The sequence below is a fragment of the Anoplopoma fimbria genome, chromosome 7 (genome assembly GCF_027596085.1).
Source record: "Anoplopoma fimbria isolate UVic2021 breed Golden Eagle Sablefish chromosome 7, Afim_UVic_2022, whole genome shotgun sequence".
Taxonomy (NCBI): Eukaryota; Metazoa; Chordata; class Actinopteri; order Perciformes; family Anoplopomatidae; genus Anoplopoma; species Anoplopoma fimbria.
The window spans coordinates 6,708,864-6,733,157 of NC_072455.1; the positions used below are offsets into that span (position 1 = coordinate 6,708,864).

Genomic DNA, 24,294 nt, shown 5'->3' on the forward strand with positions numbered 1-24,294 from the left:
CAGAATAAAGTTTTGGAAATACAAACTTTTCTTGGAGACAGACCTGTTTATTGGTTGAAATAAACTCACTCTGATGAACAATTAATCAGTCATACTGCAATAGCACCTCCATTTTGCACTATTACATTAATTCTGCTCTTTTAATTCCATTTCATTGTTGTTGTGTTTTTAAGTTCATATACGTACTTTTGTATATATATATTTATATTTATATTTATACTTGTATATATAAGTTAAATGTTTATGCCTCTCTTATCCTACTTTGCAGTCCTTGTTTTCTGTTTTTGATTTGTCTATTTCTATGTATGTACGATGAGAGCGACGGAAAACCAAAGTCAAATTCCTTGTATGCGTAAGCATACTTGGCAAATAAAGCTGATTCTAATTCTGATACAACTAGCTTACGGCCAAAAGAGAGACACTTTCTCTCCAAACAATATTCCATTTCCAACCACTGTATAGCGACGAAGACGTCTCAGAGACAGATATCGCCAAATAACCCAAACCATCTTCCAAAACTAGCATACCTCGATACAACTGTACCACTTTCTGTCAATTGGGTGAACCTTAATGTTAGCATTTCTAGGTTAGCTATCAAGCTTGTGGGGCAGCTGTGGCTCAGGAGGCAGAGCGGTCGTCCTCAATCAGAAGGGCTGTTGTCACTAGGAAATGTCCTTGGGCAAGATACTGAACCCCACATTGCTCCTGACGGCTGTGCCATCTGTGTGTGTGTGTGTGTGTGTGTGTGTGTGTGTGTGTGTGTGTGTGTGTGTGTGTGTGTGTGTGTGTGTGTGTGTGTGTGTGTGTGTGTGTGTGTGTGTGTGTGTGTGTGTGTGTGTGTGTGTGTGTGTGTGTGTGTTAATCGCTCCTGATGAGCAGGTGGCATCTTGCATGGCAGCCTGTGTCTTCAGTGTATGAATGGGTGAATGTTGACTTGTAGTGTAAAACACTTTGAATAATAGCTAAAACTAGAAAATGTCTTTATAAATGCAATTCCATTTACCATTTAGTAGCCTTAACAATCCAGTAACAATTTATTGGTCCATATTTTTAAGTTAACTTTTTTCACAACAAAACCATTTTGATAAAGATTCCTTCTTTTTTTTAAAGTATTGTGACCAAGATACATAAGGAAGACATTTTACAGTTGAAAAATAAACGTGTGGTGAACAAACTATGTTATAGAGACACTGCTTCTAAATGACCTAAACAGAATTGACATTTCTGCACTGCCACTAATATATCCGCAATAAGCTCATTTTTTGGTTGGGCTCAAATACAGTTAAATCTGCCTTCATAAACGTTTGAATGACTAAAACAGCAATCTGCATCTGACTTGGTATAGGGAGGAAAGTTAGTGCAGTGAACAAAGCGAATGGATGAATAAAAGAGGTACAATACAGGTGTTTGGACAGAGAGACACAAAAGAGGAGAGAGGAGGGAGAGTGGAATTAGAGAAACGCCGATAGGTCAAAAAAAATCTCTGGCCAGCCGTTATCTAGTGAATTTTAGCATGAATTTCAGTTTACCTGCTTGACTGCATCCTCATAGCGTGGGGGCTGTCTTAAGTCTGATGCATCTGAATCTGAGCTACTGAAGGCAGGGGGAGAGACCTGGCCCTTTTGGCCAACATGCCGAGGAGAGGGCACTACTGACATCTACATGAGACATAGTGAAAAGTTACATTAGCCCACCAATTAGAATAGGGAATCTTACCAAATGTGAGTGTATTGCAGACTTTAAAAAGCAAATAGAACTATGGATCAGGCCCTCAAGATGGAATAATGTCATCACATTAAACATTTGATCTTAATAAAGGGTTGGCGTTGGGTTCTTGTAAAGGAAAAGTCACCAACATGTGAAGGAATATGTGATGAAACAAAAAACATCACAGAGACAGATTACAAACAGATAGAAGAGAGAAAAACAACTGTAATGTGATGTGAGGTAATTCAGATGAAGTACATGACAACGACATGACAGCATTGCAGATGCTCTTAATGTTGACATGGTGTTTACCTTTGGTTGCATATTGTGGTTGTCAGACTTGGTTGAGCTGCTGTGGCCACAAGCAGTGGAGTTGTTAAAGACTCCCTGAAGGCCTCTCTGGTCGGAGGGATAAGAGCAGTTCATCGCCTGGCCACCGTTCTTCTGCTGCATCTGAAGTGGGACAAAAGTACCTTTTTAGAAAACAAGTAAAACCATCATGAATTATAAGTTATTAGTTAACATAACTAAGATGGCAAACATACCAAACAATAAAACTTTTGTCATCTTTTTCCAAGGACAAATGGATGAATTTGTCTTGTTAAATTTAATCCAGAAGAATTGGTTGAGATGATATTTTATTGTTGTAACAATGGTTTTGTGTTTGCCTAATTATACTTTACTATTATACTATTATACTACTGTATATATAATGGGTTTAGTTTGAGGGTCAGCAATACCTGCTGTACCAAAATACAGCCTCACAGAGCCACTAACATGGCTGTAGAACCTCCTTTACTCAAATAAAAAGAATATCCAAGTAACAAATAGTCAGTTTACCAACATATTTATTTCCAACCTTGGTATTATAGCACCTGGTATTATTTCAGATAACTTGTCTGACTTCTCCACAGAACATTTAAGAAGGGTCTATCTGTCCATGAACACATCATACCTGCATGTTGCGTGCTCTGTTATTGGCCTGGGGATGGGGGTGGGGATGGGGGGGACCGCAGCCGTCTCTCCCCAGCGAAGGTGACAGCAAGTAGGGTTTATTGGGAGATGAAGGCTGGGGGCTACTGGGAGGTTTTCCAATGGGGGAGTCTTGTGGCGAGCACTGTGGACTGAGGAAAGCAGACATTGTGGAGGGGCTGCCGGAGGAAGTGTCCATACATTGTGGCCCTCCGGGGCCCCCCATATTGGGAAGGGGGTTGTTGCAGTGTCCCATATCCTCCATGCAGCTGCCAGCAGAGCTCTTCAGCTGTTTGGGAGAGGACAGAGGGCAGCTGGAGGACAAGGACATGGGCTCCTGCTTGATAGTCACCCCAAAGAAGTGCTGGCCCATCATGGCTGGAGTCTGCTGGTGGTGCATGGTGGTGCATGGAGACTGAGGGGGGACGGTGTCCTGTGTTGCTCCATAGCAGCGTTTCCTCTTGTGAAGCTGCATCCTCAGCTCTTCAACCTAGCAAGCGGGGTGACAAAGGTAAAGTTGTCGATCAATACTGAACTATACATGTTGTTCAATGTCTGTGTACAGCACTGTATAGGATAACACATTATTTAATAGCAGCTGAACAGAACATGGTCCTTTTTCCATTGTTGATTAGCCCTTTTGTTTCTCAGTATGCTGGACTCTGCAGTAAATTCCCACACTGCCTCTGACTTATGTTCCACAACAGGAATTCGTGCCGATAAAGATATTAAAGCTTTGAAAAAACATCTGTTTTTGATTATTTTATATCTGTCCTTTTTTATTTATTATTATATTTCATGATGACTGATACTATGCTGGTTAGTCACCTGTCTCTGCTCCTGGTGCAGCTTCCATGTCAGCTCCTCAATCACCTTTTGCTTTTCCACCAGCATCTTATCTTTTTCAGCTTCCTCGCCATCTCCACCCTCCCCCGCCCTCAGGCCTCCCCCGCCCAGGCCGTCCTCCATGCCAAGCTGGGCCGGGGATGGCTGCAGGGCGAACTGCGTCGGCGAGGACATGGGCACGTCGCTGAAGCTGTCGGGGAGGGAACCGCTGAGGGACAGCTCGGAGGAGGCAGGGGAGATAGGAGGGGAGGAGGAGGTGCTGGGGTAAGGGTAGTATCCTCCCTGGGACAGGGCGCTGGAGGAGGACGGGGACTGGTAGGAAGACAGGGATCCTGTGGGTGTGACAGGAAAGGTCACTGTGGTGATGTCAGAGGAGCCAGAGGGCGAGGAGCCAGAGTTGGAGTCCTTGAAGGGTCGGAGGCGCTCGATGAGGGCCGTCTTGGTGCCGGAGACAGGCATGCCACGAATACGCAGGTGCTGCCTGAGCTCTGATACCTGACAAAGCAAACACAGACATGTTCACATCCTTTATAGTGTCTCTATTGTAGATTTGTCTTATTTTAATTTGACTGTGTGTCTCTTACTTTTAGGTCATCCAGATTAGCTGGAAGGGGCCCAGGTTGGACCGGTGAGATGTTGCTTTGGTTGGCGTACGTGTTCTTGACTGGGGAGGAGGAGTTACTGGATGGACCGCTGGAGCATCCAGCTGACAGGTGCTCACTGGCTCCTCTTCAGTGGCAGAAGTGAAGTGGGTTAGTCACAAAGTAAAGTGAAAATCGCAAAAGTAAAGAATTGGTACAACTTCCTAATCAGGCACCATTCATAAATGGATTATATATTGTAACAAATGGCTTTATTACTAGTATTTTACTAGTGCTTTATACATCAGCCATCCAGTATACAGATCTATATATTAGTAAGGCCATCATGAAGGATAATGGGTATAACTTTCTAATACACTCAAATATAAAAAAAGGATAGTTCATTTTTCATTAACGATCAATAAAGCCATTTTTCCAACCTTCATAATAGATACCTTCTTAAAAATGGTAAAAGTGATCAAGGTGTACATTTTAGTTGTGAAAGTTCATTTTTGACCTTAATAACAGTAGTTTGATACAATAATCTTTAATCAAGTTAGCAGCTTCTTATAGAGCTTTCAACTACATCTCATGGGCTTCATCAGTGAATGGTACTTGCTGACTTGTCATAGTTGTTATTAAGTGTCTCTACTATGGACCTAAGCAAACTCTGTTCCATGATGAAGACTGTGAAATCATGTTGATGAAAGCTCCACAAAATGCTTAAGGAGACCTTAAGTAAAGATAATGTATTCATATTTATTGAGGATCATTTGTCCCCGAGTGTGACTTACTTCTGGGTTTGGGTCGCTGGGTGAGGCTGGTAGCTAAAAGAGGGCTGCCGCTGCTGGGCCTGGGCCTGGGCCTGTGTCTGTGGAGTGTGTGTGTGTGAGTGCTGCTGTGACTGTGGATGTGTGTGAGCGTGTTTCTGCTGGCTGAGGATCTGCAGCTGCAGGAAGAGCTGCTGTTGCTGGAGGAGTCGGGCGTAGGCTGAGTCCATGGGCGGAGGGGACTTCTCTGCCTTCTGGTCCGGAGGAATGTACTGGTGGTACTTGAGCTTCTTCACCTTCGGCTTCACATCTTTGGGCTTCTTGTGTCGGTTCTTGTCTGAAGTCTTGGACTATTCGGAGGAAGGAGGGCGAGATCGAATGAGCACAAGCTGAGCGTCTTAACTAGGCAATTAAAATGAAAAGTGTACAAGCAATGACAGTCACCAAATCAATGACCACCAAATCAAAAGCAAAGGGAAGATGACAGGTAAATTCATGAAATGTTGCTGACCTTGACAATAGCAGGAACAGGTATTGGGGGGGAAGCCTGGCTGTTGTTGGCACCAGACAGCCCTTCCTCCTGACCTTGATCAGGTGGGTCTCTGGTTGCACCTCCCTGTACACAAATCAAAAAACACACACTGTATATTGTCCTCTCTATGTCTCCTCAGAGCCACTCTAATGGACTCTAACAGAACTGAACTTGGACTAACTTTGAGTACTGGAGCTCTGGATGGACAAAACAGGGCATTTGAAGGTGGTTCTTTCATTTTTTTTTGCATAGGTTGAACAGTAACCAACTCGTTGAAAAGCTAGAATAAAGAGTCTACGTAAAGTCTTAGAGAATGTTAACCATGTTCACTCTCCTGGTATAGCGTGTAAGAAATCGTGTGACTATTGCTGAGGTCATCCCGAGTGAAGGGTAAACAGACAGGAAATAATAGCAGCAGTGCCGGCAGGACGGCTCTGGGAAAAGGAATGTGACACCTGCCTAGTTCAACTCAGTCCAACGGTTAGTGGAAACCAGTGGAGGCTGAGGATGGTGGTGCAGTCCACTCTGTCACCACAAGAGGGCAGACGAAGCAAAGCATTGGCAACAGCTGCTGGAGGTACAACGATGTCAGACAGAGTGAAAGAAGGAGCAGAGATAGAGGGAAATCAGGCATCTTTGAGGCGTCTTTTACCTGTCGTGGGCCGGTTAATGAAGGTGAGGATGAGGAGGAGGGCGTACTGCCGACAGCCTCCGATGAAGGGCAGGCCGAGCCCTGCGACTCATCACTGTGGTGCTGCTCTGGAGACAGACTCTCACTGCTGCTGTCTTCCTCAAAAGCATAAGAGTCCTCCTGCTTGGGGAACTTACCATGGTTTACTGTAAGGAGAGCAAAAAGGGAGAGGGGTTTTATTTTAGTTGTTAAGACATAATTTCTATTCATTGTGATCATATTATGCTCACAAAATGTACTGCTGAGACCCATCTGGAAATTGTACTATAATTTTACTGTAGTAAAAACTAAAATGTGTCATAGAAGAAGCAACCTCCTTTAAGGAATAACGTTTGCGAGTGTCCGGTCGAGAGAGAGAGAGAGTGTGTGTGTGTGTGTGTGTGTGTGTGTGTGTGTGTGATGATGAGAAGGAAGTTAACAGTAACGTTAACGTAGCAGTGCAGTGTATGTGTGAACGTAGCAGTGCAGTGTGTGAACGTAGCAGTGCAGTGTGAGAACGTAGCAGTGCAGTGTGTGTGTGACCGTAGCGGTGCAGTGTGTGTACAGTTTTTTTGTCGCTGAATAAACACTACAACTCGTCAAGGCCCAAGCCAATTTCCCGTGTCTTGCCAGCCCCCCTGCTGATTAAAATTAAGAGGGGTAGCTACTACTTGGACCCAGACTCACTGAAGGTGGACTGACTCTAAAGGTGGACCAGCCCTCATTTTAATGAAAAGCTGCTCCTCCAAGATTTTGTCAGCAAAATTTTCATTTCCAAAATAACTTGTGTGCATCTCTGTCATTGAGCCTTCTTATTAGGCTCTAATGAAAGCTCTGTTCATGCTGAGTCAATTACTAAACAGTAAAACAACATGAGAGGTCATCTCAGAGGTCAAAAGGGTCAACATTTGTGGTGCATGAAAACAAACACTTCTTCAGTTTGCAGCACTTGGAAGCTCTGGCCTGTCTGCAGCTAACATCTGCACACTCAGCATCGAGGAATGGAGAGGACAAATGTTTTCTACCTCCAGCCTCTCTCCTCCTGTGTGTTTGTATGAACCTGTTCACGGGCAGTACAATGTATGTGACCAGTGGTACTCACACACTGTCTGTCTGTCACTGACACCTCGTACGACACTCAGCCCAGAGGTGTGTGACGCTGTGTGGGTGAGACACTGACACCGCCACTTTACATCCACCACGCTCCTGATTGGCCGGGCTGATAGTGAACAAAGCTTTAATTGGATGAGGTAAGAGTGGCTATCTAACAGAGCTGAAGGGACAGAGCCAGGGGAGGGAGGTGGTAAGGGTTGGTGTGTGTGTGTGTGTGTGTGTGTGTGTGTGTGTGTGTGTGTGTGTGTGTGTGTGTTGTGTGTGTGTGTGTGTGTGTGTTTGTGTGTATGTGTGTGTATGTGTGTGTGTGCGCAGAGGTATAAGATTCTTTTTTGTATCCAAACATGTGACAGGCAGGAACAAAACCTGGTTTCAATCACAGCACCAGGCTCATTCTGTACAACTCAGCGACCTCCCAACACACACTCACAAGGCTTTACACACAGTTTAGCGCACAGCATTGTGCTAAATGCCATTTCCTCCCACCTGTTCATGTTTAACTCATTCACTCCCTAACATGCATTCTCAATGGGTCATATGTGAGTTTGCTGGTGTTGGTGCGTGTACTCTCTGTTACATGCTGTTTCCATGAGTCTTTAAGTCAATCTGATGTCAGCGGGAGATTGAGATGGCAGAATTGCAGGAAATCTGCGAGCCAGTGCACTTCCGCTTTTCAAGTGGCCAGTTTAGAAGTTACAGCGGGTCACATAGTTTCCAAAATGACAGAGGTTGAAACAATCTCTGGAAGTGTTGTGTAAAGGGATATAGAGCTTTAAGGTGAGGGATTAATGCTGCAGGCGAGGGGGAACACAACAGCCTGGTCCTGTCACAGAGCTTTGAAGGTGGCTGACTGGAGCCACGGAGGCCAGTTAAAGCAGAGACAAAAGCAGGGAGGAGGAGAGGTAGGTACAAACATACACACAGGTACGCCCACACAAGGATGCACTTAAACTCAAACACATATCGGCACTTCCAAAGAAAAAGGGTGGACCCAAATACAGCTGCTGTTCATCTCAATAAACGGCGCTCCCCTCCTGCAGAGGTAGTGTAAACCAGCTGATGGCAGCCCGCCGTTGCATTTACGCAACATGTTTACTGGAAGCTCAAGGGGGCAAACATAAAACCTCTGAAACACAAGAGTCTAAAAAACACTAGTCGCACTGCCAAGAATGATATAGAGACAGTGAGTAACATGTAGAGGATTAGAAGACAAACAGTGCGAGCCCTGAGTGGCGCAGTGGGACGGCTCAGGCCCAATGCTCCGCACAGCGCTAAATCAATGGAGTGTCTAAGCATGCATGTTGTGTACTTCCTTAAATCAAACACTGGAGGTGGTGGAGGTCTCAGGAGGGCTCCCCATACACTTAAGTCCACAATGTACATTTGTTAAATTGCCATTGCATCTTTTTTTTTTAGAGTAAACGAGTCTTTAAAGCATCACAACAAGGAGATCCACACTGGATCAAGAGATTTTCAGAAATACGCACCATGTTCTGAAAATGTAAATAACATTCTCTGCGAAAGAAATACAAATAGTTTTTTCTGCTATGAAACTTGGATCACATTAAGGAGGAAAAACAGGACGCGGGCAGTGAAAGAGGCCACTTTTTTTCCTACATTTTTTGGGAGCACTTTCTAAAAAGTCACCCGTTACTAAGGGTTTGAAAATGAATCAATAGTTAATACATAATTTACTAATGCTTTATAAATCAGTTATAGACCATTAATAACTAATTTGGGGTTGTTGTGGATTTAACCTTTGGTTATGATGCAGTTAAAAATGTTGGTAGCCCATTAATAAATGATCATGGGGTTAATAGGTCATTGATTGATGAGTGTTTTAATCTATCATGTCTGCAATTGTTAGTGTTATTAGCTGTTAATAAATAGATTTAGCTCCAAGTGGTTCAGGCCGTCCATCCACTTGATGCACAACCCGGCAACACAACAGTTGTTCTTAACAATGGAACTAATAACATCATAGTTATAAACCCTTTATAAAGTGTGACCATTGTTTCTAATCTAACCAAGCAACATCACATTAAAGTGAAAGCTTAAGTTTTAGCTTGTGACTTGAGATTTGGCTACAAAGTTTTATAATAGTTTGTAAGTATTTTCTTTTGGTGTGGGGGCTCTGTGCTCACAAATCAGAGGCATCTTCAGTCATGTACAGGCTAATGCAATGTCATGCAATGTGTCATAATCATGAAATATCTACAACAGACATTCCACTTTTGGTTGGTGCTCATTTGACTAGATAATGTGACTTTGTTGAAGTTCAGTGGTACATGCTAGTTTGAGTAGATCACTGTCACCACCAGCTTAGTAAATCACCTGAACGGTGTTTTGTTAATAAATGCACACAAACACAGACTCCTTTTCATGGATGCTGCTCCCAGACACACAGAGGCAGGTTGAGACGCAGTGTTAGAGGTGTGTTCAACTCCAGCAGCAGCTCACTGCTGGTACCTGGCATTGTGACGGCAGAGTCAAGAGGAATGATTTTCCTTTGGACCAGCTCCAGGGGTCCCGGCCTGAGAGCCAGCTTCTCATTCAGGTCAGCGGTGAGCCGGGCTCGCTTCCGCCTCATCTTGGCCTCCAGAGAGGCTGGTTCTGCACAACACACAGCAGCAGGACACACCGGGAAAACACTGCTAATACACAGCTGCAACTAAGTACACTTGATTAAGTAACTCTGAGTTCTTCAGCTTTATTAATATACCTATTTACACTTCAATTGAACTCCACAAGACTGCAGTTACTAGTTATTATCAAAAAACTTATTTTTACCAAATAAAACGGTAGCTAATACAGTTAGTTAAACTGCAAAACCGCAATAGTCTCCACTTTAACCAAATACAACAATTACATGCTGCTTACACACGGATGCATCAGTGATAATAAATAAATGATCCAATTTGTAATTTTTTTTCAAATCATTCTAACAACAAATCACAAAGCCTTATCTAAAAATAAAACATGGATAAGCTGTTTTTGAGGAATTAAACTATTTTTCAATTTAATGTATTCATATGTATTCAGACTTTTGTCACCTCGATAGCATCGCAACTCTTCAAGATGCAGTCATAAAAACTTTATAGGTGCGTAGTTTGTACGTGTGTAGTATGACTATGATTTTAATTATTATTAATGCAGTTGTACTCAACCTTAGCCTTTAATAATCAATATTTCTGTCTCGGATCCGTTCTAATATCTGCTCGGCCGCTCCACTCCCAGTTCAGCCAGACAGTTTGAGTCCTAGAAAAATAAATGGAGTGGCTGTAATTAAAGGGCTGCAGCAGGTGAGATTTCAACCTTACAGAATCTCTCCCTGTTAAATCCAAAATAAATAATCAGTGCCTGAGTCAACCTGGCTTGGTCCATCCACAGCACTCACATCACTGATCAGCCAACGGTGAGGAGCATAGCAGATCACTCCAGCACCGGCACTTATTTGGTCAAATATAATTCTAGCGGGATATTTCTCATTGATGACACAGTGCCAAAATAAAAGGAGTGATATTGAGCTTTGCGCTGAGCAACTCAGGCCGATTTTTACCGTCTGATGAAAAATGGATTTGAATTGTAATGCTTCATAAGAACTTGAAAATTAAGACGTGGGTTTGGTGAGGTATATAATTGGAGGCATGTAAATTAACCGATAAAACTCAGAAGGAAGAAGGATTTTTGTGTGGGAGATAAAAATGAACCTATGAAGAAAGTCAGGAAAGAGAAAAGGAAAAAAAGGATGGGTTGAAAGATGAGTTGAGGGAGGACAGTGTTCTTTATTTGAAATTCAAACAGAGTGAAATGAGGTACACAGGTAAGAGGAGAAAATTGAAGATCAACTAAAAATGGTGAGATGAAGGAAGAAAAGAAAGAAAGAATGAAAGCATCTGAGTAAAAAAACTGAAATCTAATGTTGAAGGTAAAAAGATGTACAGAGGAAGAAAAGAAATAATGAAATAAACTAAGACAAACATTCAAGTTGAAAATAAAATAAAACAAATAAATAAAGAATTAATTGAAAGTTGAAATGACTGTAGATACAAGAATGGAGGGAGAAAGAAAAGGGAGTAAAATAATGGGAGAATTGCTTGAGTAGAAATTCATGTAGGAAGAAGTGTAGAGGGGCAGAATATAGGAAAGGATAACAACTATTGTTGGAAAAAGGAAAGAAGAGAGGAAAAGATGGGAAGAAAAAAGTAATGGTAGGAAGGCAGGAGAGATAAAGGGATGTAAAACAGCATTGCAGTAAAACAGATGGAGGGCAGTGGGTGAGTAAGGAAGAGACCAGCTGCCAGTCTGTGGCTAAATTGGACAGCCGTCGCCATCCACCAGCAGGATGACATCATCATCTATTTATAAGTCAACTGCCCACCGAGTCGGCCCCGCTGTCTCACACTCTCCTGTCTCACCTGTCAATGCCTGGCCTGATTTAAGACCTGATTTGACATCACAGGGACACACAGAGCTTTAAGTGTGTTTAAACTGTGTAACCAAACTGCCCAAAAACGCGTCCGACCGTGGCTGCACGGGCCAACTGGAGCATAATGTAACACGATCCGGTGAGTCTGAAGCTGACTTACAGACTTTTAAACATTCTGCAGCAGTATTAAAACATACAACGCACTTTAAACCTATTGCAAAGCATATACCTGCTGACCGTATCTGTCAAATGTAAACACTACACTAAGAGGTAAGACGTATGGTGCATTAGGCAGGAATAATTCCCTTAGTGTTTCCATCCACTGAGGATTAAAGCACCGCTGCTGCAGGAATGGAAATGTTTGTTTTTTTATGCAGGAAAAAGCACAGTAAACCTGCAGCTACAGCCCTATTATCTTTATGAGGAAATATTAGATTGTATGTGTGTGTGTGTGTATTCAGACCCGTGGCCAACAGGCAGACAGTGTGCTCCTATGCAGGCCACACGCCAGTCAGGCCTGAGAGGCTGGGGCGGATTCTCCAACAGCCTAATAAACACCAGATGTTCCCTGACTAATATATACACAGACCCTGTGCCGTGTCCATCTCCCCAGCAGGAATAACACAGCCAGCATCTGAAGGATCACATCTACAGCAGCAGATCTGGAGGATGCTGTGACGCCCTGAAAAACCTCTTGCTTTTTGAGATGAAGAGCTGGAAGAACAAATGACGCTGCTGCTAGAGTGATAAGACATCCTGTGCGTTTTTGTGAGAAAGTGTCTACCAGCAGAATACAAGTCTTTGCAACCCTCCATGTGCGCCGTGCCTGAAATCAAGAGATAAACAGCCAATTGAAATTTGTTTTAAAAAAAGGGCTTGCAGACCCGCTGGCCAATTGCGTTCCTTCTTGCTGCCTTATCTGTGACTGACTCCTAGAAACTGATAGGCCTTGCCGGGCCTCTGGATTCCGTTCCCCCGCACACTTACCAGCAGTTTATCTGGAGGCTGGAGCCTCTGTGAAATGGCAAACGGTGCCAGAGATATCATTCAACAAAGCCCTGGCCTGCATCTCAAGTCTTCCAGTCCCCTGTTGTTCCTGCCGGCACACACTTCACACTGGCATCAGTCACTGATCCCATGTTTGCCGAGACGACACACTGTTGCTTTAAAGTATAAGGAATTCATAAGATCTTAGTTTATAAGTGTCTATCTGCCGTGAGTGGTCTCATGCTTAACAAAATGTAGGTTTCTTATAATATCTGAAATGTGATCTCGTAAATGCTAGCAAAAATATCTGTATGACATTAGTGGCCTGTGGTGTGTTGGCCACATTACAGTGCTACCACGACCTAAAGAACATTAGAGGCCGTTAATCGTAGCAACAGTGAGGATTTAAGAGTACACTCAGGTCTACTTGCTCTCATCACGATGTGACATTAGAAGTACAAAGCATCCGTCATTTAAGAGGCAGCTCTTACTCCATGTTGTTGTGCTTGGGCGTGCCTCTCTGCAGGCGCTGTGCTGTAAACAGGTACCGTCTATGTGTTTCTTCTGACGCCGAGAGCCTCTTCCAGCACAAGAGCATTCCTCGGCGGTCACTCACCGACCTGTCTGCCTACGCACTGGCCTCAGACAATATCTGCCTGTCTGTCTGCCTGCTGGTTGCATATATCCACCTGCTTCCTCTACATCTACCTTTGTATCTGTCACTACCGCTGGATGAATCTGTCTCTGGAGTCTGGATCTGCTTCTCTTTGCAGCATCTGTCATCCTAACTGTTTTCTTTTCCTCCTACCTGTGTCTCTCAGTCTTCTTCAATGCTTTAATGTGCAGTGTAAGTCTTTTGTTCAAAGAATCTTCACTACAACCACTTGGATTCAAAAACTAACTACAACATTTTATTTCCCTGATGTGTTAACTCTTGGAATCATCTGCTGATTCCTGAGCTACACTCCTCTATCTCTCCATCCCTCTGTCGCCCATTTTTCTTGTTCTTTTACAAGCAGATGGCATCTGATTTCATTTTAAAACTGCAATAGATAATCACAAATATCTTCACTAAAAAAACATGTTATGATATATGTCAGGCTCTATGATCTGATTAATGTAAAATAATTTGTTTCTGTGTTCCAAGATTCCAATCCATGATTACTGATTGAGCCAAGGAGACCTGCCATTACAAGGGACATTAAAAAAAGGCAATAACCGCTCATATTTCCCACAGTGAGCTGGATGTTAAATCCATGTTGCCCTCTCTAGACTTTTTACTGTACTACACTACTTTAAAAATTTCTTTAATTTCTTTATTTTTATAGCTGAATTTGTGTATATAAATCTGACTTAATTATTATTTTTATATAAACAATGGAATAAATAACAAAATACTTCTCCTCAGCCCTGTGAGTGTTTTAGCATCTTCTTTTGGGTTTTTTAACTGTTTTGGTTCACTATCACCGCTCTCATCACTGTTATTTCCCGACACAACAGGGAGCTGTTTTCAGACAAAAAAATAGTTAAGTAAGAACAGGAACTGCCCAGCCCCAAACAGACAAAGTTAGCAACTAGCAGGTAAGCATATAGGAGCATTTAGCAGCTAAGGAGTTGGTGAAGAACGAAACAGAGCTAAAATGAGAAAGAATATTGGACTTCCATTAGTCATATTGCCAGAAAAACAACTCCTTATGAACACGAATGCAGCTCTGAACTTTTGCAAAAATATTAGCCATTTCAACTTTATAAATTGATAATATGTCAGTGTTGTTTTTACAGTTTGTTTTGCTGGCCCCAATTAAAAAATATATATCATCATCCAACCCTACCACCATGAATTAATGTTGCCATTGGATTGTTGCGCAAATCACAGATATGTTGAATGTGGACGTTTTTGCATTCGGGCAGAGCAAGTTATGTGGTACAACAAGCAAACGTTATTAAGCTCTAAACTGCTAAACTGTAGTTCACTGTGTAACGCTTCATGATGACTGTTTAACGCTTCCTGTAACTGACAGTCCTGCTATGTGTCTAGCCATGTTAGCTGTTAGCTTTGTTAGCCAAGCATAACGCAGGACTCTGCCCACCACCTAACTATCTCTTCTCCTATTCACATGAGAAAACATGCTCTGTTGTACGTAGGGTATTGTTCAGTTTGTCATTAGCTAAGAGATCGTTATTCATGCATAGCCTGTATACATTTGTCTTACCTTGGCCAACAAATCAAGAGTTACATTTCCTCTAATATCTGGTGTAAACAAGATTCCAAACTGAGTCAGTTGTTGATGACTTGCCAACCCCTAGTGTAGTGAGGAGTCAGCAGTTTTCAAAAAGTGTAAATCACTACATTAAGAGGTCCTTAATTATACAGTCATAAATGAGCACCAACAATATTATGCTAATTGGTTGAGTAGTATGTTAGAGAAGCTGATGGACAAACAGATGCACACAAAAGCAGAATCACAACCAAACACATAACTAAGCCTGGTGGAGATAATAACGTTCATGATAATGCCATTTTCCTTGACACGCTACACACCGTGGTGTCAGATTACCCAAATACAGCAAATGTTCCAACTTTCCCCTAGTATCTGGTATCTAACCATGAAGCCATGGCACACACAGCAGTGAAAATGTAACGGCCACATCTCATCTCAGAAACAATGTTCCTATTACTCTGGATAATCCACGAAACAAGTTGTGATCTGTTTGTGTTACGGATATGTCTTCAGTATAAAGTAGTCAAAGTGAAATCGGATTACCAAGAGCAACAGGGACATTGTATCTGAAAACATAGCTTCATGTTGAATCTTTTAATGTAGTTTAATTTTGTTTATCTTTAGTGCCCTGGGATGTTGTTTTATTACTTATTGGTCCAACGGATGATGTGTCCCCTAGTTTGTTAATTGTGTGTCTCACCCTTTACCTCTGTCTATCTTAATCACACTGCATCTCAAAGCATGTAAGTGTGTGTGTGTGTGTGTGTGTGTGTGTGTGTGTGTGTGTGTGTGTGTGTGTGTGTGTGCCTGCATGTGCGGCAGTTTGGTGTTGGAAGGCGTTACTCACGAGGCATGATGCCTTGGTCTGCCAGCTGCTCTCGTGTCCTCCTCTGCTGAAGTCTTAACTGTAGGACTGAAGTTGGAGGGAGGAGGAAGAGGAGGGGAAGAGTAAAAAGAAGGGGAAAAGATGAGAAAGAGATGTGGAAAGACAGGTAAGGGCTAGACAAAAAGCAGGAAGAGACTGAGGATTCAACCCATTTTACATGCTGTTTCATAAATCTACCTTATAAAATCTACCTTCACTTGTAAATAAAGACAGTGCAGACAGTGCTGTCATCCCAACTCTTGGTCAGGAAACTTGCGTCACACTCTGGGTAGCTCAGCGCGTCTAACTATGACGCTCCACTATGGCCGAGTAATCACGTGGTTAACGTTGGGAGTTCAAATGAAAACACTTGCTTAGGTTGAGGCAACAAAAGCATTTTGGGTTTAAACTATGTTTGTTAAATGAGAATGTAACACCCTGTGTCATGGGTGAAAGTCCTGTCCACCGCCCCTCCAGCATGGTTTATACAGCGTCACACTCCCGGAGCATTTGCTCTGAGCGTCTAATAATAACGCAGATGGGTTTACTTTGTAGCTAGTTAAAAGCCCAGTGCATTGCATACATACACCAATGGGTACCTTGTGTGTCGGAATCAGACGGCGAGAGCCGTGACAAAACAACACAATCTGACATCCTAGGTTGCACCGTGGCCAATGGAGTTAGGGGTTCAGGAGAATCAGTGAGAAAGCTGGCCCTCTAATAATATACTGGGTTATTTATGGGTGCCTTGAAATGATACAGAACATATGTATCTTAATATTTTCCAATATTCCATTTTTATATGTCTGTGTGGAAAAGGCAAGTCCATCTATGTCATGATTTTCTTATAATAAATGACATACTTAGTAGTTTACCAAATAAACTATGGAATGCTATTCAAATAAAAGAATAATTTTGTATTTTCTTTGGTATTTTTTGTCATTTACAGATATGCAATGATGATTCGTTGGTAATATGTATGTTGACTTTGCCCAAAAGTCTCTATTAGATCATGTAACGAGACGATACGATGATGGTGTGTGTGTGTGTGTGTGTGTCTCATAACTGGTAACTAGCGTGCGCTAGGGCCCGTCAACTACCTTACACAACTTCTTTCACTTAACCTACAGACTGAAATAAAAAAGAGGCACATGTGTATCTGTATGTTTGTCTCCATTTTTACACATGAATACAGAAAACATGGGGGAAAAAAACGCTGCTTGCTCACAAATATTTCTGTGAGCAGGATGTAGGGAATGATAAACACAACTCCTGGCTTTTAAACAGATCTGCTAGCCAGTGTGTGGTCCGCAGCGTGTGTGCACGTTTCTGCGTGCTGTGTGTGTGTAGAAGTGGTCTAGGTGGGAGTGCGGGGTCATAAACATAGAGCCTCCCCCATGTCTGTTGGTCTGCTTGTGTCTGTGGCTCTTTTCTTTCTTTGTCGGTGTGTTTTTCCTCCTCGCTGTTATCTGAAAGCCTCTCCATAAGATCCTGGATCTGACACAAAAGTATGATATGTTCCTCCTTTGCTGCAGGGCCCTAATCACTTTCTGCTCTCCCTATTGTAAATTATCTCCCTCAGGTGGTTTATCTTACAGTTAAGCATTTTATGAAGTCCCTCAAACCTTCCGGCTTCAATGTCATAACTGTTGTAACAGCTTGACTAATTATGAGCATGCTCAGGTGCCACATCGTAGCACCCTTGTTGGAGATTCCCTCCATTATGTAACAGCAGGCCTTTCCCTTCATCTGACATCTGCTTCAGTTTACAGTGAGCGGGTCATGACCTGCTGGTCGCAACATCACAGAGAGCCAATGCAGGCATTAGTAGCTCACTGAAAGCTGACCAAAACATGGAACTGATTGAACCTCTGGGAACGTTTTTGTCATCCCTTACAATCAACGTATCCAGGCACATATACAGTACATGCAGGTGTCATAGAAAAAGCAAGGTGAAAATGAAATCTAGAAACTTTGATTTGGGATGGTAATCAATAATTCTCCTTAGAAAAAGCCCGTTTTAACACTTCTCACTCAACCCACACAGCCTGAAAGTATGCTGTTATCAATCATTCTGTATGGCACAGCAGCTGCTATATAATCTGCTCTTTTTTTTGATTGTTGACACTGAATGCTAATACATAGCATTCATTCTAACATAACCCACTGTGTAAAACCCTAAACCGAATGTAGGACTGGTTCATTTGCGGAGCTCCTGTCAAGCTAACGTAACCAGCTAACACATGGGAAAGGTAGCTGCATTTGAAGTCGGCTAAAAGCCTTAATTTTATCCAGATATATGTTGATTTTGCATTTGCATGTCATAACTCTGCAGAGCGTCTTTGATATGTCCTCTTCGCTGCTCTACGTTTTCCAAAAGGTTATCAATAATTCTGTCTGAAAAAAAAAGCAGCTGCCATGTAATCTGCTCTTTCTCCTAAAAAGCTTTGCTAAGACCAGAGGTTTGTCTGGCCTGATTGCAGAGTGAACATGTTCTAGAAGGAAGACCCGAGCCAGGCTGTGTAATCATAGATCACTGAACAATACGATACTCTGCCTCTCTGTTGACTTTCAAACTGAAGACATTCGCTTGTTTTGGTCTTTCTAGACAACAAAGGACATACAAATCCACAGTAACATTTACAAGTTTTCAGATTTATAGTGTAAAAATCACTTGGCCTGCTTTGCACTGGTGAAGTGGTGATAATTACACAAGCCAGTGGATTGATATTCTGATTTATTGTCCTCATGTGGCTTACACATTCACGACCACCACACAAGAAAAAAACTGTCTAATAATAATAACACCACAATTTTACACTTTAACTCCAACAATTTAGCTTAAGAGGCTGGCTTTTTGTTTCTGCAGCACAAGCGGGAATGTGTTTGTGAAAGATGTATGAGCGTGACTATATGACATCTAATAAACAGGTATTCCTGAATAAAGAATTAGGTTTATTTTAGTCTAATACAGCTGCATAAAGTGAAAATCCACCTTGAAACAGAACTGGCATATGTTATTTCTATGGTCTTGAACAGTTAGAGGCAGATTTGTGAATGTGAGCCAGAGTAGAACCAACGCTCCACCATTAGGATACAGCTCCATTCACATTGACTTATAATCAACAGTGGGATTGTAGGCTAATGTTGATTTGTGTTGAAGAAGAAAATAAAGTCACTTAAGCTCAAAGCCAACCGTTTCCTCAAGTGCTTTTTTATCTGTTGGAGTGCCAGTCATTGTGCATGGAGGGTGTCTGAGTTTTGTCTCTCATCTTGTCAGAAATATTAGCAAGGACATCTGCCAGGGTCATTGGAGTAACATTTGTTTAGTCTCTAGCTATTTTAATAAAATTATTCAGTCATCATTCAAAATCATGTTCCAAACAATTGTGTCAAAAAATAAAGTTCGAACAAATTCCAACTAACATAACTGATTCTAATTTGTTCAGTGTAATTTGAATAAACCATTAGCCTAGTCCCAAACTATGTGGTTTATTGACGTTCTATACCCCACTTGATTACAAGCTAAAGTGACAAACTAACATGTTACGCTAATGTTACATTAAGAAAGTTGTACACTAAGTCAAATAACTGCCTTGATCTGATCCATTGTTTTTTCCTCTACAATGTCAATTCCAAAATGCCCTCTCACTTCTCAGATGGTTTGGAGTCATGTTAACTTATTAAGCACGACTCGCTGCTTTTCTCTGTTTGGCGTTAGCTTAGCAAATAACTACGTATAGTTCAATGATAGGTAGCACAGTGGGTCAGACAGATGACCCTTGGAGTACTTGTGCTTTATGCATATAAATTATTATTCCACAGACCTTCACAGTTTGAATATTTTGTGTTCATTTTGAAGACAAAGTAACAGATAAAGTAACAATATCTGGCCAATAACATGTTGATTTTTTAAAATGTAAAAATACCCAAATCATTTGCATATTTTTGCACTGAAGTCAGATCTTCTCAGTGACTTACCAAACAGCCCGCATAATTATGTTCAACACTTTCGAGGTTAGGTGTGGCAGCTGATATAAAAAAACAGGTGCCTGTGTGTGGTGCTGATTACCTGTTCAACTCAACATGTGGTTGACACTTTGTAGTATTGATTTAACTTCTATTTGATGCCTCTGGTGTTACGTAATGGCAGAGAGCTTGGGAGCACGGACCACAGCTCTTTGAGCTGTTTAACAATTTGGCATGAGAACTGGTCAGTAACACACACTCACAAAACATTTGGCGGTCCACGGGGAGCACTTAAGTGTGATCTTTATCTTTTCCTTTAGCTTAAACCATGCAGCAGCAGTTCCCATGGCTTTGACAATGTAGTCACAGAGCCGCTCAGTCGGAGCAACAGTTGCTGGTTTTCGCGTGGCGCGAAATGTAACTGGAGCTGCTAAAGCTTAAAGAAAACTATAAATCTTAGACAACCGGATTGTCTAAGACTCCCCCTGTTGTAAAGGTTTATCTCTGAGAGATTTACAGACATTTTTACTTCTCTTACGCAAAACATTTCACTCCTGCACTCATAATTTCACCCAACCAGTCATGACGGTTGTACCTTGTATCGCCCAACATCAATCCCTCCGACTGTAACATCAAGCAGACATATATGAAGCCGACCTTATTGCAGTTGAGACGCTATCTCTACATCTGTGCCATATTAAGCAGCGAGAGCATGTGGGTCAGAGCAACACAGAACCTGAGTCACCTCGGTGAGAAGCCTCCTGCTGCTTTTGAACACAGCCATCCACCCAGTCATGTTCCCCGGAGAACCGGGGGTCATTTCCCACCCTGCTGATCTGCTCTAAACAACTCAAAGGAAAAGCATAATTTACTCTGCCATTTGTGGAAGGCAATTACAGCTCACAGGCTCACAGGCAAACGGCCAGTGAAGACTGAAGCAACTCTGGCCACCAGTTTGTACACTCAGTGTTGCTTTCAGAACCAGTCAAGTATGTCAAGATTCACAGAGCTGGGTTGATCTCTGCTGGTGCCACCATCAGTTACAGTTTCCTCAGGGAGGTGGCAGTGTTGAACAGACTATACATACTGTAGTAGGACAGTGCACACACACGCGGAACCTCACAGAATGTATGTCAAAAATAAAGACAAAAAGTGTGTGTGTTAGTGTGTGTGTAAAGGAGATAGATGGATACAAAGCCCTAACAGCTGCAGTGTGTTAAGGGGAGTTTAAATAAGCACCATAGTCCGTGCCCCTCCTCTTTCTTTGATGTGCCCAGGTACACACACCCACACACGTACACAAGCACCATCAGCTTCCAACTCAGCCACATTAAGATAACCTATGACCCCTCTCCAGTGTCTACTCTCCCTTTATCAGCGTGCACACAGAGCCACAGAGTGAGAATGCCTCAATGGCTTCCCCCAGCAACAGAAACAGGTAAGAGACCGGAATTCAACAAGTGCACCAACCTGCACGAGAAATCCCCCTAACATGTCATGCTTTTTTAAAGCAGGAGAACACTCACAGCCGTCAACTGATCACAGTGTGACAGGGCTTGTCCTCGGGGCTCAGTGCTCAGGTGGGTTTCTGACTTATGCTGGCCTCCCTCCGGTACTCCTCGTACCATCACATGCCCACAGTATGTTACACACCTGTCACTTTTGCTGGTGTCACTGAAGATAACATGAGTGAGAGTGCGTGTCAACGCGACTCATCCAAGACAGATGAATGACACAATGTACATATGGTCGCCTATAAATGCCAAGTGTTGACAGACAACAGTTTGCAAGGTTCTTAAGAATAAGCACAGCTATACACAGCAACTGTCATATCCAGATACAGACAGGTCACGTGTCATTGACTTACCTGATCTAAACTTGCTTCGTATCAGAATGGAGTGTTCAGAGCCCAGAAGAGTCATAATGCTTACAGTAGAGTTCCAGTGTTCAAAAGTTGCAAAAAAAGTCACACACACTTGGACCCCGCAGGCCACCTCCAGACTCCAGGCTGAGATGAGATGGAGTGGACCCGGCCTGCTTCATCAACAGCTCTAGAGATAAATGGGCTTCCTTGTGGAATCTCTCTCAGCCAGTGTGTGCACACTAGCAGCAGCCTGCTGCTGCTCTCCCTTCCTGCCTCCTCTCCTCTGCTCACTCTTTCCTGGGGGCTGATGTGGGAGTGTGGGAGTCTGCGGGCCAGTGAAGCTTTGGTCCCATCTAGCTGAGAACTCTGAGCAGGGCCAGGGACAGCAGGGAGATATGCCCCGCTCAGGAGGGGCTACCCGTCCAGGGTTTCCTCTAAGCCCCGCCTGCCACAGCTCGGAGGCTGGACAGTGCTTCCTCCCTGGTCACCAGTGTAAATATATCTGCCTATCAGTCTTGCTGTCTGTCATTAGAGCGGAGAGGGAGGGAAAGATCAAGATAGAGACGGACGCTGATAGTGGAGCAGCAGTACAGCCAGGAGGGAGAAAGTAGGAAAAGCAGGGATGGAGCAAGTTTTACTTCTTGGCTTGTGACAGCAGATACAAAAAAACAAAAACGTGTCAGCCTTCATCTTACTGCTTTGAATCAAATATATAATAACAATAATACTGAAAATAATAATAAGAACAAAAATTGGTTCCACTCTTGTTTCAGTCTTGGTTGATTTAGAATTTATTTTTGTCTGAAAACAATGGATTTGTGCCCACGCTAGAAGCAAGAAAAGCAACAAACAGCCATAATGGACAGCTACATTGTTGGCAAATTGTCCTTAAAGTGTTGCTGAAGAGCTTGTTCATGAAGTTATGTCATCAAATAGGTCTGTAATACTGCAAATATACAAATATATAATAGTTTCATCAGTGGGCTGTAGGCTCAATGAGCTCAATGAAAATCTTTGAGATTGACACTTTAAAGGTCCACTAATCAATATCTTAACAATAAACGAAAGGTGTCACTTGATGTGACAAACCTGTAGAGGGTTTTTATCCAACATTGCAGACCCTTAGCTCTGTGGAGCATTTCAACATCTTTAAGCTCGTTGTTATGGTTTTCAGTCTCACACTTTCATCTGTTTCCAGCAGCAGGCGGCTATTTCAGTGATACATCACTACCTGTTCAGCACCTAGCAGCAGACAGACAAAGCTATAGAAAAACAGCTTTTCTCAGAAAGGGTACAAGATACATTATTATTATTACACATAGAAAAGGAAAACATTACAGTTTTCCTTTTCTATATGCTTTGGAAACACAAATATGAAGAAAAATGACAGGTCACCATGAAAGTCTGTCAGACTTTGAAATCAAAGCTTTTGTCAAATGCAATATTGTTATAATTGATTAAAGGGTATAGCTAGACACAAAGTGTGCTTCTTGTAATCTTGAGTCAGCTGAAATAAACTTCTTATGGCCTTTTTTAAGCATCAAACTGGACTTTTTTCACTGTGATTTATTGATGTATGCTACAATAAGAGATCAGTTGAGTGCAGTCAGTCACCCAGCAGCTAAGAAGCCGGAGGTTTATCTTTTTCTGCAGCCTGTATTCAACAAGGCATCCCTTCCTCCAGCTCCCACATACCAGACAGACATTTGTCAGAGTTGAACTAAACTCTGTGCCGCTCTCCTCGGAGGCGGCGTTAGCCAACTTCAGATCATATACATCCCAGAGCGTCCTAAACGTCCGTCAACACAGGACGTCAGTTGTACGCGACAAGGCTTTCTCTGCTGTTGTTTATTCCCAGGCTTAATTTAAACATATTATGGAATGTGACGCAGTGATTGAAACTAGGCACAGTAGAAACACACCTAAAAAAAGTAGAAAGAATCTCAAAATCCAACACAGTATGAATGTTGCGGGGAATGTCATTTATGTATCCAGTTTTTTGTTGCACAGCAGGTGTTAAAGTCTATGCTGTTCCAGAGGGCTACTGTCTCTCTAAACCCAGATTAAAGTTACAGATGAGAATCAGGGGAGGCTAAATGCTGGAATACAGTATGTGTCCATGTTCCGGCCTGGCTTTCTCTCAACTGTGCAGAGGGCCATTCAAGAAAGTCAAAAGATTAAATAAGAAAAAACATTATTTCATTATTTCACTTGTTTCAAGGTAACTGGTTTATTTTTTTCTAAGCAAGATATTTAATTTATTTATCAGGTAGAGCTGAATAGAAGCAGGTCTGAAAAGTGGATGGCATTGTTGTCACAGTAAAATCCCAAATATCTGTTAATGGAAGGTAAGACAATTAGACTGACACCACTTAGCGTACAGACATGACGTCTGTACGCTAAACCTGGGGCTAGAGCCAGGATACAGTTAGCTTAGCTTAGACTGCAAGCAGGTGGCTCTATCTAGTTCAAACACACATACTTACACCTGTAAAGCTTGCTTATTTGTAATGCTCGCCATTTTTACTTTTAGTTTTGTTTTACAGATTAAACATAAAAGATGCATTTTAATTACTAAACTTTAGATGTTCTGAACGGTATTTCTTACAATTTAGCGAGAGCAAGGCTCGCTTCCCATCTGCCTTCAGTCTTTATTCTAAGCTAGGCTAATGTCTTCCTGGCACTCACTCAATACTAGGCATGAGAGTGGTACCAATCTCTTTATCTAACTTTACTGTGCATATTTTCTAATGTTTACACCTGTTCC

At 42.3% G+C, this 24,294-nt stretch overlaps 1 protein-coding gene across 5 annotated transcripts in view; it reads right to left on the bottom strand.

Moving 5' to 3' along the window:
- Positions 1–24,294, bottom strand: part of myocd (myocardin) — a 103,074-nt gene that overhangs the window by 2,998 nt on the left and 75,782 nt on the right. For 2 of the 5 annotated variants that reach the window (XM_054601312.1, XM_054601311.1), the window contains exons 1-10: positions 21,531–21,585; positions 15,677–15,742; positions 6,061–6,245; positions 5,388–5,492; positions 4,901–5,226; positions 4,110–4,254; positions 3,508–4,020; positions 2,663–3,169; positions 2,020–2,160; positions 1,530–1,658 (exon numbers count right to left, since the gene is read on the bottom strand). In XM_054601312.1, the coding sequence (XP_054457287.1) occupies positions 1,530–1,658; positions 2,020–2,160; positions 2,663–3,169; positions 3,508–4,020; positions 4,110–4,254; positions 4,901–5,226; positions 5,388–5,492; positions 6,061–6,245; positions 15,677–15,742; positions 21,531–21,585 (2,172 nt within the window). Of the gene's footprint in view, positions 1–1,529; positions 1,659–2,019; positions 2,161–2,662; positions 3,170–3,507; positions 4,021–4,109; positions 4,255–4,900; positions 5,227–5,387; positions 5,493–6,060; positions 6,246–15,676; positions 15,743–21,530; positions 21,586–24,294 lie in introns of those variants that run through there. The other 3 variants (XM_054601315.1, XM_054601314.1, XM_054601313.1) reach the window with 2 other exon arrangements.